We start from the raw sequence: 16,906 nt of genomic DNA, 5'->3' as shown, positions 1-16,906 counted from the left end.
AGCACAAATTTCTAGCAAACAGACAATCATCTCCCATGAGAGGGGAGTTACTCCTATTATGTTCAAAGATGGTAGGCAATGATCTAAATTATTTATTATTTACAGAATGATGAGGACTCCATTTTAGTATCACCTTTGACATTGTATTCAGCATATAAACATGCTTGTAAAACTCTTAAGTGTTAAGATTACACAAGCTTTTCTTATTTTATCATAGTCACTTTAAAATGCATATATTCTAGAAACACTATTTGATCATTATTGCAAGTTAAGTTCAAGAAGAGAAGCTAAAATACTATAGTTTAGATTTTACTTTCTCCTTGGATCGAGTTGATTCTAAGTAATTATAGCTTTAAAACTACCAATATCTCAATTCTTTACACTTGTCCCATTCTACAGGACTTCCTGAAACTTGAAAATACCAGCCAAAGCTACAAATAAACTAATTATTGTCATGAAAAAATTATGAAGAAATATGTTAAAATGGTAATTTTTCTAATAGCTTTTCACATACTCTTTTTTTTTGTTTTTTATGTATCACGATGGACAAAACAATTGTGGCTTCTGTGTTTTAAAAGTGCACACCAGCATCTTTAAGACAGATTTTTTTTATATTACCTTTTCCTGCAGATGTAAGTTGTTACGTAAATGTTCTTTGACTTCATCATCAGTGTCCCTCTGTAGAAAGGTAGAAGTATTTTTCAGTTCAGATTATGACTCATCTCATAAGAACACGTACAACATAGAACAGCTACTATTTTAATATTGAAACTTAACCACTTTTGTTTTCAAAGTATGTAAGTTACCAGAAGGGCATGGGACAAAGGCTTTCTTCAAATTTGACCACAAAACAAGGATTAAACATCAAAGAGAATTAAAGCTAAATAATAGTATTTCAGTATTTGCTCCAAATAATTATGCATATGTAAAAATGTACATTGTATACAAATGGAAAAGGACATGGAAATGATGGCAGCTGTCTATATACACCACTTTTTCTTGTGAAAGCACAATTAGCAGCTATAATTGCTTACAGTACATTGATATATTGAATTATATTGACTGCTTAGATATCTATGCCTCAAAGTTCAGTTTATAAAGTTCTGCTTATTTTTGCATTAAAAACTATTACAAAGTATACACTTACATGGCTATATCTAGTCTTAGCCAAAGAGATGAGCTCTTGATCTCCAGGAGTACACATATTCAAACCAATAGGAAGCATCTTTTTAAGTGCAGCTACAATCAAGGATGTTTGTATGGAGTACAAGTCCCCTCTACGTTTTGATTTCTTTCTCTCTTGATCTTGTCCTCCAGACTATAATTAAAAAAATAGAAAAGTAAATTACTGTAATTCTCTCATGACACACTTTTCCAACACGCTCTTCCCCTAATGGTCCAAGGAAACTATGTTCCTGATGTAGTACAATTAATTAAAAATGCTGCATTAGAGGAAGGGTGTACAGTCTTGAGCAGGAAATGTAAAGGAATACTTTTGGTGTGCGCCAATGCAGAAATTGCAAGAACAGTAATATTTTAGTAGCAGTAACATACTTTTGTGTGCATTCATACATATGAATCTAACTATTTTCTGGATCTTACCTCTCAAATGAGAAACAACCCTAAAATTAAAAGGTGAGTCGGTCTCAGGGGACACTATTAGTTCTCAGTGTTACAGAGACAAATTCAGGATGTTTACATTTTCGATAGAAGCTTACATAAACATAGTTATCCAGGGTCTGAATGCGTGAATATTGTCTGATTTGTCTCTACTGAAAAATACCAGTATCTAAAAGGCTTTGATTCAATGCAAGGAAATGCCAATGAATTTGTGCCTCTGGGAAAATCACTGCCCTTTGGCTTTGGCTATTACAGGTAAGTCTGGAATGAAAAATTAAGTCTTTTGCATCTTTGAAGATCATGAGTAATAGGAAAACAAAGAGACAGAGAAGTAAACAGCACAACAGAATAACATCTGCCCTATCTTCTTAAAACAGACACTGTACAACAATATTTCACACACAACTTTTCATTTATGAGACAGCAAATCAAAATCTTTAGAACAGACCCATATATTTAATGAACATATGGTAAACAAAACCAACATAAAAATAGCCCAGTTCTGAATTCTGTACCTAGATTAAACTCCTACTACCCTCCAGGGGAGTTTTGCCTAAGATGAGATTTCAGGACTAGGCCTCCAGGCTTATACACTACAGAATAGCAAATGGTTGCATTTAACCCTCCACATCCTTTTCCCTCTGTCAGTTTTTACTGACTACTGTTTTTACAATACATTGTGTAGTTCCACATAAGGATACAGCAGAATCCATTGCAATTCATTATTTACCAATTGTTACCACACTATTATCACAGTAATCACTGGGAAAAAAAAAAGGTAGCCATACATATTCTACTCAGTGGTAAATTTTGGCAAATTCTGTCTTCTAGATGGTGAATCTCTGTGCACGTAGCTGGTGTTGAGCATTTTGCAGGTCAGAGGGAACACACAATGGATGTGGCTTCCTTTCGTAAGGAACTAACAATTGCAAGAGAGTACTTTGCCTCAAAGCTTTGCTTTTGGAAGTGCCTTAGAAATAGCAGTGATGTAATGGCTATAATAATGACATTATTTGTACTCTACATTGACAGCAGACAAACAAATCCCACAATGTATCACTGTATTCCAGTGGCGTCACTATGCATCTTAAATAAGGAATAACAAAATATATAATAGATATATTAAAAAAAAAAAAAGGAAAAGGAGAGATACTGGTTTACTTTTCGGTATCTTTATGCTTGAAGACATTTTATACATCCAATTTTCTTTATTTTCATTTAAGATTAATAACTATGTATGAACAAGACAGATGAACCTTAAAACCTGAACATTTTTAAAACATGAAAAGAAGATCCATTCTGCCTTTGCCATCAAATTCTGCTATCTGTGAATTCACAACTCCTGCTGATAAATGTCTAAGTAGAGTCACAGACAGAAACCTAAATGACAAGAAAATTATATCTCTTTCAGTTCTAATATGCACCTATACAAGTAAACACAATACCTTCATTTCATATGTAAAGAACATTAAATTGGATATATTTTGCCTAAATAATTAACCATGCTAAAAGGACCTCAGCAAGAAGAATGATATAATCTTGTTGCCTAACAGCACATAATGATCTTACTTGTCTGAGGATTTAAACACACAAATGGACATTCCTTCAACAAATATATGTAGAAAAAGAATTACAGATTCTCCAGTAGATTCATAATAATTCAATACACAATCAAAAAGAAGAAAGAATTTATTTATATTAAAAAAAAATCAGCTACAGCTGGTTAAGATGACGGAATTAATATTTTTAGTATTTCCAGCCCTCATGTAACTTTCAATTCTCTGAGATTATCACGAGAGCATTCATTAAATCCTACTTTATATACCTGGGGAAGTTTGACAATAGCAAAGCATGAAATCAGGTCTATTAGTTTAACACAACTGCTCACTTTTAAACTTATGCCTACAATTTAATTGATTAAAAACTCTTCACAGCATCACGCGTGCTTCTCAGCACACAGGGTGAAGGAAAAGATGACAGGGTTTTATGCTCCATTTTGCTGTTCATTCTGTGTCATCAACGAAGAACACACCATAGGCTGAAAAGTACTCATCTATATTAGAAATTCATATTAAAAAAAGATAATATGAATGATGCAAAGGAAGGTGAACTATGGTTCACTGGAGACAAAGAAAGCTTTGAATACACTAATACGTAAAAGAAACAAGGAATATTCAAAAGCTTTGTCATACCTTACATCTTTAGTAAAGATCATTTTAATTTTGGAAAAAGGTAGGATTTGAACTCTATATCATATTTAAACTTACTGGTTCTAACACAATCTTCTATTCATCTACAGACAGGGTATAAGTTATAGCACATTTCTCCCATACATTCTTCTTGAATATCATAAGCCAAATACATGTTTCTGATGACTCTACTTAGGCATTGCTTTTATAATGTCTGCTTCAATAGATCAGCAAAAAAATCAGAATGCAGAAAGACAGCAGTGGCAGAATGTACATCCAAAATAATTACAAAAGGTAACTTTACTACATTTTCACATTAAGCAACGTGTGGGAGTGTCAAAGGGAATTTCAGCTGCTCTGGTCAAATACTGCCACTTAAACTCAGAGAAAATTTATAGTAGGTGGAAGCTGGGCTTCCACTTTGTGACGCCACTGCTATGATCAATGGAAAGAATGCTTGGAGCCTGATCATCTCTAAATCTAAAACAAAGACACATCATGCACTTTGACCTGTACCTTTACTTGCATGGCCTGTATGAAAGAAAAATAAAGGGAAAAAACATAAGTAAAAGAGATGAAAAGATGATAATTTTACAAGTCAGTAATAAACTTATTCAGTTTTACCAGGACAATAAAAATATTATAAGTTTGTAGCTAAAACAATAGACTGTAAGCATATTATCAAATGAGATCTTAGTGAAATAATTTTTATTCTGCTTAATCCTTATTAAATGATTGAACTTCTGAATTTATCTGTTGCTATTCAGCACTACCATTTGTTGCTTCAGCACATAAGGAAGTACATCTAGTAAGTAAGCACATCAATATACTAATTACTACCTCTTTTCCCCATCAAAATATGATTGAGAAAAATTATGTTTAGAAAAGGAAATCAAACTATCACTGTGAAGATGCAGCATTTCATTTATAGATGTATTTTCCCATTGCATAGCTCATCACTGTTTTGAAGACAGCCTGAGAGAAACTTGACTTAAGCTCATATCTCTCAGCAGCACCCATTTTGTGAACACTATTATGAACACAACTGTAACTCTCATACGTACACAGTTTTTTTTCCTGTTTATTATGTTAATACGATAAATACACTTAAATAAACATGTATTCTATAGTCAACACTATATTATCATTGTGTCAGGCAATCTTAAGAAGATAACAACAAAACCATGTAGTTATTGTAAAACAGCAAAAAGTTTCAAGTGTTACTCAAAAGAATCCTTGACCAGGCACGGGAAAATACTATAGAAAACTGTTGGTTAAAAACAAACAGAAAAAAAAAAAATACACACAAACAAGCCCCCCCTTCTGTGACAGCTCTAATAGTATCTTTGTTTTCTTGTAATACTTGAGTTAGCCTCAAAATGTTGAAACCAAGCTATTATTAAAAACTCATTTTACATCCTACTATATTTATATAACATAGTGAAGAAAATCAGGTACAAGTCAAGAAAGACTGAAAGACTAATCAGCAAATTGTGGTAAGCATCTTAGAACCTTCAATACCTTATTCAGACTAATAGTAAATTTATTTGAAAATTTCAATTGCATGTAATATGTAGATGCCGCACAGACATGGCTCAGCAGATACACACTGAAGGTAAGTAAAGACAAAACGTTAATTATATTTCATTTATTAGAGATGACCATAAAAGTAATCCACTCATGATTTACCATAGTATATCTAAAGGAAACGCATTCTATGCAATTGAAATAGTCTCAAAGAGAGATCTAAAATTCTTACAGAAAACACTAACATTAAATCCTCAAATTATTGTAAGCTTGCAAATAATATGTATTACATATTACAAATGGGCACAAACCACAATGTTGTTTTGTAATACAAACTTGAATTTCATGACTGCCTCAAACTTCTATAATAGGCCTATCCAAATGCTTTTAAAAAATAGATTAAAAAAAATTAATAATGAGGGCCAGTCAAATAAAACTTCACTAGGATATGCAAGTGTTGAGCAACTGAGGTTATATATCCAGCCACACAGTCATTTAGATTCCAAAACTTACACAGAAAAATTGCCCACATATGTATTACACATTTATTACGTACATGTGAATGTATACATTTAGTCTTTTATACCAATTAACTGTAAAACACAATAGGATATGATTGCATCTTAATCAAAATGCTATTTTATCAACAAACCTATGAAGGGTTCAAAAATAACAGATTAGTGCAGTTGAATGTGTTTAAATTCTCCATTTCAACACTTCTATCACAAATCTGTTATTTCAATGCAATCTAAGTCACCAGTCTCTCTCAGACTGAAAGTTCTCTAACTTACCATTCCCCTCCGAGCAATCTGCTGCCATTTTTTTAGAAAAGAAAAATTAAAAAACTTGCTCAGCTGTTAATACATTTATTTGAGAAAATATTAACAAAGTTAATATTGTATAATCAAAATACAATGGGTACTTAATCAATTTATTGATTGTAATGATGAATCATTTGTTACCACTGCTATTAGCTACCAATAAATAATGTAATCCTAATCCACCATCCTCTGCATATATTTTTCTGCATATAGTATGTAAAGATATAGAACCTTCCATACATGATGTATCACACCTTACACACCAGTACTGTCACAGTATCTTGTATTTAGGAAAAATACTAAGTCTCTGTTTTAAGACAGACAGTTGTCTAAAGCAGTCTGAGATCAGCATGGGGCCTTACTCCTTTAAGGGACCCCAAACTGTTCTGTCTTGGGCCAACTGTTCATAGCCAACGTTCATATTCACAGTTATCTATACATTCTCACGCTTGATAAATACTGGATATGATTGCTTCCACTGAAAATAATGTGAATAAAGAGGAACTGGTGATAAAGAGGAAAGTGCTAATTATTCTGTTAGCATACTGCTTCCTGAGCTGAATTTTAATATTAAAGCAAGAAATTATAAAAATAATGTTCCCTAATGTAATGTCCTCTACTGACTATTCTCTGAGGATATAAATAAGTATCAAAACTTGTAAGAAACCCTGAAATTCAGTTACTCAGAGAATTCCTTGTTTATTCTGAACTATGCAGTCTTAAAAAAAAAAATTATTCAGATCTAAATGTATGCTTTAATGAATGCACTTGTTTTAGAGCACTTGCATTATATATTATGAAATGTTATCAATTTCCTGCTTAGAAACTATATACAGAAAACCAATAGAACACTTCTAAAAGATGCCTCATGTATTGTATCACGGTAATTAAGTCATCACAAAACAACTGCCTATTTAAATGATCAGCTGTTCTGCAATCACTCCTGCAGACATGGTACCATATGAATAAAATATTCAGTCATGAACAATACAATCTTTTATTTCTTCCTATATTAACAATAACCATGCACAGTGTCCTTGAATGCTATTATTTGATATTAATATGCTTACAAAAAAATTATATGCATATAAAAAATTATAATCTCCCTGTACTGTATACTCATATGAAGAAAAGCACATTTACGTATGCATCTACATTCCTGTTATGTATAAATACATTTATACAAGTATTTATACATAACATATCTGTATATTTAAATATACACAACCGACATTTGAAAATGTGATCTCAAAACCAAACTCTTTCAAACTTGGGACATATAGATTCTCGATGTTAAATTCCTGTGATTTTATCCAAATTGGAGCAGTATGAGGGATACCTGTTCTTTATTTTGTAAAGATTTGTTTTGTCATTCCTGCCATGCCAGACGGACTAAAATAATATGACATTAACAGTTTACATCATATTATCCTATTATCAATACTGCAGTGAGACAAAATTTAGATTAAATATGAATCACCTGATTCTAATCTATCACGTTTTAAAAAAAGTACACCTAATTCTTGGCTCCTCAGGCCAACTCTAACATATAAATGTTGAAGTATACGTATTAAATGTATGTATAGTGATTGCCATATGATAAAAGTACAGAGCTACGTGTTAGGCTCTCTTATTGTGCAATTGATCATGAAATAGCCTGGACTGTGCCCACTACTCGTCTCACTAATGAGGATAATACAAACATTTCAATTCTATCACACAATTTCAAGGAGCTGCATCTTGAAAACAAGAACACACATTAAAAATTTCCTTTTCTCCAAATACAGAATTCTCTATATAGTTTAAACTGCTGTTCAGTGCCAGTCATTAACTAATGATGAGCGGAAAATCTGTTATTTTTGCTTGTAAACTTTCCAATATCAGGGTTTGGCTTAACCAAATTTCAGAACTTAAAAAGTTATAATAGAAAAGCAGCAAACATTTTTTAAGAGAATTAAGAAATGTAATGGCACATTTTATCAGACTCTCTATTATCTAAAGTTGGACTTAGAGTAGCTAAGTTACAGACAATCAAAATAGAGTAAATACAAAACAGTAAACCCACCACTTCTCTGGAACCCTTGCAAAATAGGATTACTCCAAACACATTACAAATATGAAAAAACCAAAGGGTTCTTTGCTGCATTTACCAACACTAATTTGGAATTAGATTTCAACTGGCTTTAGCTGAGTAAGGCAATCTTCCTCAGCTAACGCGGCATTTTTTACCTTGACAACATGCATTTTCGCTATTATACAGGTAACAAATGTACTTTCCAGCCATCATGTCAGCATCTTGTCATATTGATAATGAGCAAAAAAGAAATAAATGTAGTCATTAATAAGAAACAAGAAAAACAGTGCACATGTGGCACGCTATATGTATGAATAAAGAGGTATATGCAAAGACAGCATTCCTCCATCAGTGTTGACAGAACAATACTGATGGATGTTTACAAGAAAAAGATCAGGAAACCAATGTTTCTTTATTTGCTTTTATAAAATAGTCTACCTTTTTTTTTTTTTCCTGAAAGATTGACAACCCATATAATATGTTACAACCCATATTCTCTTACATGTGTAACTTTTTCAAATCAAGACCTTTATTTTAATCTTATGTCTTTCGCTTCTTAGCAGACATTTAATAAGTAACTCTAAGGTACATAGCCTATATTTTGCATAGTTGCCAAGTCTATCATCAACAAGCAAAACTATATTTCGTGTCTTCTACCAGCACAGCAGCTACAATCTGAGTAGATTTTTCAGAGCCTTCTTACATACTAAACAGATGCTGAAGATTTAACTGATCCACAAATTTTTATTAACTTACTTTAGACATCTTGCTCTTGGTGTCTCCTGTTAAAAATGCCAAATTGTTGATTTCATTCTGAATCACAAAATTTTGTTCTTCTCTTTTGAAATTCTAAAGATGAAAAAAAAAAAAATCAACAGAAAGTTAATTCATCCACATGTACCACATTTATATTTAAAGACAGAATGAAATGGAAGAAAAAGTATACATCTTATCTTACATGTGATTTACACCACAGGATAAAAACTTCAGCTACCATTCGAAAGAGTTCATCAGAATCTGCATCTGGTTTCTTTAGCCAGTTAGCTCTAATTACAAAAACAAGAGAAATTTAAAATAAGACATTTAAAATAAGATAACTGAATATAACAATCTTTATTTAATAGATCAGGTTACATTTGTATAATTAATCTTGGAACTTAATGAGAATCACTTCAATTCTCCATGACCATGGTTAGAGAGACCATTTTTCATGGTAGTTTAACTTGTCTCCAACAAAATTCCTAATTCTTGGCTACTTATTTCTGCCTGCTCCTCCTCCCCATGGTGCCAACACATGTTTTTGTGCCTATTCTGTGAACCAGACTAGAAAACAGACCTGGCTGAAAAGCAAAACTCTTTCTGCTCTCTCTATCTTCTTTTTTTTCCATAATAAAACTTTGTTATCAAAACTTTGTGTTGATCCAAAAGAGAACACTATAATGGGGAGAGGAGGAAGAGTACAGGGAGATCAATCAGTGGATAGAGCTATAAGGACTGACTGCTTCAGCTGGTTTATTTTTGTAATCCAGGAACTAATACAACTTCTGTCTGGGTCTGTCTGCACAAGGATGCTCAGAAAACTTGGGCAAATGTACTAACAGATGCACCCCTCTTAAATATCTCTAAATTAAAATGCATTAATATGACCATACATAAAGTGGGCATCTGACAGCAGACATGGAAGGAATTATTACATTATTTATGCTTATTAACTCTATCTTTCTAGTTGGATTTCTCCACAGCCCAGTTAAATCTGTGGTTTTTAAAAATTTTACGTGTTTCCTTGCCAATAAGATCTGACATAGCAAAGCCTTGAGTTCATCTAGAAAAAGCAAATAATTCTCAGTGTAGTTTTTCACCCTTTCATTAACAGTTCAGGTTTTAGCCATTTTTAGTTTTTGAAAGGCATATTCATTTCTAATATCGTTGGGCTGCAGTAGCATATATAACAAATCTGGTCAGTTTACGCGTTCTCAGTAATAGTGCAGTTACAATACAACCAAATAAGCCAAATGCATGTGAGAAAATGGTGTGAATTAAAGGTACATCATTCTATAAGTTAAGAATCTTGAAATACTCAGGATTTGATTCTCAGCATAACATTAAATGCATTGTGTTCTTTCTGATTATCTGATCATGGACTCCAGTAGATTAACTAATAAATATGAGTTTAATTATTAGTTTTTATTTACCTGTTGTTGTCTACATAACGTATCAACATTGGATAGAAGGCATAAAGGTCTCTACAAAGAACAGCAAACTCATCGAGAATGAGTAGCTCAGCTTCTTGGGTGTCAGTTTTACTATCTGCTCTCAGTTGTTCCTCTTCCATCACAATCTTTATAGCTTTCTTCTTCAATTTCTCCAGAGTTGGAATAAAGTGAGTTTTGAGAAGATCAGGCCTGGCTTTGCTGATGATGGGTTGAGCATAAACTATACATAAAAATATAGATAATCCTGTGATTAATGTACAATTGATGTTTTTGATCGTATTAATATGAACTCCGCAATTCTAGAAAACATAAAGGTCATAGTGCTTCATATATTTCTGGAGCATCATAAAATTATTAATAAAACTATGAATATAGCTTTGTAACAGCTGTGTGTATTGAGAGACTAAAAACTAGTTACTGGGAATTCAGATTATAAATATTTCAGTCTTATGTCAATTAGACTACCGTGGTTTTGGCAAGTCACATGTCTCTAGTTTAGAACCTGAACAAAGTAGGGATTGAGACACAAACTCCTCACAAAAATACTGGTGCATTTTTTTTCATCTGTGGTTTTTTTAGTATACAATGTCAGAAAATAGTCAGAAGACAGTGTTCTGGAAGAATTCCTTTACCTCTTTTGCCTTGGGCAAACTAAAATGCAGAGAATGAATGACTAGTTCAAGATCCTAGATCTATTTTGTACAAGCATTAGTAATAAAATGCAGACCACCTGAGCCAAAAATCCTTGCAAGAACCACGCTAGTACATTATCTCCTTATGTAAATAACCAGCCACTACAAAACTGCAAGCAGTGGTCTCTACAATTAAGCAGCAAACTTCTTAATAAATTTTAATGGAATCATTATTATTACTAAAGACCTTCCAGTATTTAAAATAGTACTGAAAACCCAGTACCAATGGGGCATTAAAATTCAGCAGGAAACTATTACCTTTACATAGATTTTCTTGAACCACCTCATTGCGTATTATACTCTTACACTGTTAAAGACGAATGATAAAATTTGGATACAGTAAATTTCTTTAGCTAGCTAGCTACTAAATGTTACAGGACATTTTGAGAAATCTTTAGCTCAGGCAAAGCAACTAATTATGAATCCGGGTTACTCCTGGGATTATTTCACCATATACACTTTCTTTCCCTTTTGTCCTGATATTTCATGAACAGAATTCAGAGGACTTATACCCTCTACTGCTATACTCAGTTCTTAGGTGTCTTGAAGATCAGTGGAATTCACAACTCCAAATTAAATGTTAAGGCTCTTACATTATGTTGTATAGAATATAATCCATTATGTTGTATATGCGTACAGTGATGCTAAAATGCATGCATAAAAATAATAATTTTTTTTTAAAAATTAAAATATCTTTCTCTTACTGTCACTTATCTACTCTTTATCTTTCTTTCCTGCTGTTTTTAATTACAATTTATTATATGCCTGGGAAACATGGTAAAGTGTAGCAAAGTAACGAAATATTATTAGGTACAATTACTCTTTAAAAATATTTACGGTACCTGCAATTCTTTTCATCCAAGATGCTTCATCTATTCCCAGATTGTTGTTAATGATTTTCAGAATGTTTCCAAGAATGACGCTCAGATGCTCAGATGTTACCATTGTACAGCAAGGCCCAGCACTTTGAGGAACACTCTCAGACCCTTTTTCCCACCAGTAGGATAAATAGTTGCATAGCATGGGTAAGATAACCTCAATTACATGAGGCATTTCAGTATACCTTGCTCCAGACTCTGCTAAATCATTAATTTCCTTTATTAGTCCATCCAGCTGAGGGATCTCTGGACACATCTCTTCTACTCTATCAGGCATACCTAAAACTGCAAGTAAGGGTAGAAAAGCAAAAGATTAATTAACAAAATAAAAGAGAACATCTACGTTCATCTATGTTTAGACCCTCAATACAAATAACATTGTCACTCAGGCTTTTTTTCTGTCACCATCTTCGGCAGACATAACTATAGTAAGACTTTGGGGTATACACGGGTCTCTCATTTCATAAATTATGTCTTTCTGATTATGTGCATATAGCACTGATGTAGACAATAGCTGCCATAAAGCTTTACCATAAGGTGTCCTGCAATTATCTGGTGAGCAGCCCAGCTATGTAAAAGAGCAGAACAGAGCTTTTATCAATATTGGATAAACTCTGACCATTGTTTCCATAATCATTCACAACTTTCATGTCAATTTGCAAAAGATTAAATCCACCTCAGGGAAAAGGAAACAAACAGTTTAAAATTATGGGTGAGATTAAAATTAAACTGTACCTAGTTCAGGAACGCTGCACATCTATCTCCCAACAAAAATGCCAGGAAAGAATTTCAGTTGTCAGATGATTGTATTAGAAACTGAAAGGTGCTTATTCAGCAATTAACAACCCATCATAATCTAATGCCAGTCACTCTAGCAAAATTCTTCCACCAGTGTTGCTGCTATAAAGTAGAGCTGACAGGAAGGAAGGGCTAGCACAAGCTTTTCCATAGCTGCTTTTATGTGGAAAAACTCATGAAGCATATGGAATCAATCTACCTACATTTTTGTTTGTTTTTTTGTTTAAAGGAAGAATGATTTTGGCAGGTAATGACTTGTACACAGATCAAGGAGGAAAATACTAAAATACTTTAAGATAGGAGAGTCTATCAAGAGTAAGTCGGAAGAGAAGCAAGCAAAGAAAACCTTTGTAGAAGGACTCATGCTCCCTTGATTAAGGTTTCATGGAATCAAAGTCATATTCTGTCAGGAGTTCCCTATACCAAACTGCATTGGAGTACTGATAAGACAACAACAAAAAAAAATAGATAATTTTCCTGTTCACATAAATAAGATATTACACCTCTTGCATATTGCTAGTAAGAACACAACTGTACAATTTGTTAAAAATTTTTGTAATGTAGATATGATCTTCAAGTAAGCTTCAAATATTACAGCATGCAGCTTCAGAAAAGAATTCAAACATCATGTTCAGAAAAATATCCAAATGTGCTAGGAGAAAGGGAACAATGTTAACACAGTCTCAACAAAGAAGACCAAGGTTAAAATGACAAGTAATGAAAGAGCAATAGTAGGGAGTTCTCTACTGAGGCATACATCTGGGGTTTTTTCTTCCTATTACTAGTAGTTGGAGAGGAGCAAACACTTTTTTTTTTTTTTTTTTTTTGCATGAGGAACAGTACTTACTTGCTCTTTCTCTTGCACTTTTTGTGTTGAAGACAGACAATGGGTTGTAATGGTTGAGAGAAGGTTCAAGGAATGCTACTGGAATGGCTGCTGCAAGAGATGCTAAGCACTCACCAAGTGCGGGACGCTGCCTGTATATGAGAGACACTAAAAGTTACCCGAGAGGAAGTCTTTCACTAGGCTTTCAATGTCTAGCAGGCATTACAAAGCAGCATTAACATTTACTGCTGATTTAGTTTATCTTTTTAATACATTAGGAACTATTTGACAATTTTGAAAAATTGTGTTTCTCACATGAACAAAATTACTGTAAATTACAGTGGTATAAGAAACACATTTCTTAAAAAAACCAACCTCCACCAAGTATTGCATATTAAAGGTAAACTGCTCCACAGTGCAACTGTGCGACTACAAACTATAGAAAACATGTCTAGAATATGCACAAAGAACAGATTAGTAACCGCATATTCTTATTATACCTTCGGTTTGCTTAAACAAGGAGCAAATGCATATAATCGATAGGAATTTGTTTTGGCAGTCATGCCCTTTTTCAAGATTTCACTTCTTTTCTGTATATATATATATATATATTTCTTTTGCTTCACACATTATACTATTTACATAGTCAAATGATGAGAAACACTACTGCTACTTACGAAAGACTGATTTTATGACTTTATAGCATTCTGTGGTGTATTCTGAAAGGGGCAATTCTGCACTCTCCCACACAACCTTCCCATGTTCCTATTTTTCTGTTCTGTGCTAGCACTAACACTCAGATAGCATCTTGATAAGCTGGATGAAGGAACTGGTCCACCTAAAAATAAACTTCACCATGAAAACAAAACTAACCAAGCCAAACCAATAGCAACACAACATGCTCATCATCTGGCTGCATAAACACTATTTACCAGAAAAAAAGAAAGGGGTGGAAATGTACAGATGAGGGTGTAAGAGATGCTCAGACAGTCCTTTTCAGCATAAGTCCAGACTCACATTGGCTTAAAACTAAAGCTAAGGTACCCTTTTGAAGTTCTGAAGCACTGTTTATACAAGATGCCTTACAGATTTTGTTACACTTGACATACAGATTGGATAAAGCTAGCACACACCTTTCATCCTTTGAAGCTCCATGTTTTTTTTGGAATGGGCATGGACCTGTTGGAGACGGTCCAGAGGAGGGCCAAAAAAATTGATCAGAGGGATGGAACACCTCTCCTATGCAACTATATATCCTCCAACTTCTTTTGTTGCAGGAGAAACAAAAGAAAGTAGCAAAAGCAATGGCTATACTTTGAAAAACATTATAAAAAAGGATTTTTGTTCACTTGGGTATTTCATGTAACATGATTCACATAATATAGAATCATAGAATGCTTTGGGATGGAAGGGACCTTTAAAGGTCATCTAGTCCAACCCCCCTGCAACTGGCAGGGACATCTTCAACTAGATCAGGCTGCTCAGAGCCCCATCCAGCCTCTCCTTGAATGTTTCCAAGGATGGAGCATCTACCAAAGACCAAGACACCATAAAGGGAGATACAACTTTTGGGTACTGGGTAAGAAAAGGGAGTTTTCAACTCCAAATTTAGGACCTAAATTTCTGATGCAGTGAATGAAAAGAAATGGGTACCTGAGTATAGAATTCATGGTTAGAATGCCTATAGCAATAATACTACACTTGCCAGTAAAGCATTAGGCTCAAAGTTGTCAAGGACTACTGCATTTTGAATCCAGTAAATGAAATACACAGTTGGAAACCTCTCACACAGCCTTAGGAGACAAATTCATTTCCTCGGATATATCTGATCTGATCACTCTTCCCTTCTAAGAAGACAACTGCAGTAGGAAAAGGCGACGCTGGTAACATCAACGTTTAATGTAACTGTCCAGTGCTTATAGCTCTTGCCAATCAAGTGGAGGCTTGTGCTACGAGCTCTTCTCATCAAAAGGCAACTCAAACACAATCACCTTTTATTTCCTGTGAGAAGACCCTGACTGCTAGTTACAGCAGGGGTAAGGCACTTCCTATTTTGCCTATCAGATCTGTGTCAAAGAGTATGTAACATTTTCAAGCCCAGAAAGAGAAGAAAGAGCATAGCTTTGTAATTTAGTGATGGATGTATAAATGATTGAATATGGACATACACAAGAATGAGCTTGTGCACGTGTGAACATGCATGCACAGTAGGAGGAAAGAGACAGTCTGTCCACCAGACTGCTCTTGCATTTTGCATGGAAGAATTACTGAACAAACTCTGGAAGGAAGGAAGTTGAGACTGGAATTTCTCATACTAGGCAAAGCGTCTCCTAACCAGACTACAGAGCTGTATTTCTTCCAGTTTAGTCTCTCTCTCGGGCCCTGTGGATCTTAAACTTTTCATTATAAGAAAGATCATGAAAAGTGCCTAACCTAAAGCCTTCAGAAGCATAAGGAAGTGTTATGATTACCTTGGCTCCTGTCTTGTGATAGACAGACTAACAATTAGGGTTCTCTTTTCTGAAGCAGCAGATATGGATTTGAGCATCTTTTAATGGAAGAGGATCTAAGAGCCAGGGCTTGGAACATATCATAGCAGCTAGATTCCTTAAAGGAATTGTAGACTCTACTCTTTTTAAAATGCAATTAACTGGTAAAGTGGTTTCCTTTGTAGAGTTAAAGGCTGTCAGAATGCTCTACATATGCTCAGGATTTTATGCTCAGGACAACTATTTTGAGAACTCTGCATAGACTTAGGCGTGAGACAGACACAGCCTACTTAATACTCAGCCTACTTATCACAGCAACATGCAGTAGCCAAACTTTGGGAACCTTAATGGCAACCCATGGAAAAATTTGGCTTTCCCTATGGGAAAAATAAACTCCCTGCAGATACACTGCCATATGCAGGATGAGTTGTTTGCTTTTATTTAGTCTTGGGTTGCTTTTTTTTGTGTGGAATTGAAATCTAAGATATAGGCAACTACATTCCAATTGAAGTGTATTTTAAATATGCTCACACTGTTTCAGATTCACCTTTCATTCAAACTGCTTTATTACCCAAACAACACACTCCTAAAGAGGAGAAAATTTTACATGCTGAGTTTTTCACTCAATACCTTTCCACATAGATGTTCTTCCCAGTCCCAAGGGAATAGAGGCTAGAAAGAATTCTGTAACATGAAACTTGTACATCACCCACTAGAGGAAAATAAGAAGCAGATTATCAGCATTTATTCAACTAAAGACTACTTTCCAAATATTACAC

The 16,906-nt window shown here is 34.0% G+C and overlaps 1 protein-coding gene across 1 annotated transcript in view; it reads right to left on the bottom strand.

The window, feature by feature from the left end:
• The window catches only part of RYR3 (ryanodine receptor 3), a gene marked incomplete at its 5' end in the record, with an annotated part of 249,795 nt that overhangs the window by 40,949 nt on the left and 191,940 nt on the right, over nt 1-16,906 (bottom strand). Inside the window, 9 exons of the mRNA XM_082318667.1 lie at nt 619-678; nt 1,148-1,318; nt 4,326-4,340; nt 8,988-9,080; nt 9,190-9,277; nt 10,424-10,664; nt 11,979-12,299; nt 13,660-13,790; nt 16,758-16,839. Of these exons, the coding sequence (XP_082174793.1) occupies nt 619-678; nt 1,148-1,318; nt 4,326-4,340; nt 8,988-9,080; nt 9,190-9,277; nt 10,424-10,664; nt 11,979-12,299; nt 13,660-13,790; nt 16,758-16,839 (1,202 nt within the window). The remainder of the gene's footprint in view (nt 1-618; nt 679-1,147; nt 1,319-4,325; nt 4,341-8,987; nt 9,081-9,189; nt 9,278-10,423; nt 10,665-11,978; nt 12,300-13,659; nt 13,791-16,757; nt 16,840-16,906) is intronic.

Source organism: Platalea leucorodia (genome assembly GCF_965183815.1).
Source record: "Platalea leucorodia genome assembly, chromosome: 7".
Taxonomy (NCBI): domain Eukaryota; kingdom Metazoa; phylum Chordata; class Aves; order Pelecaniformes; family Threskiornithidae; genus Platalea; species Platalea leucorodia.
This window is presented reverse-complemented; position numbering and strand designations above follow the sequence as displayed.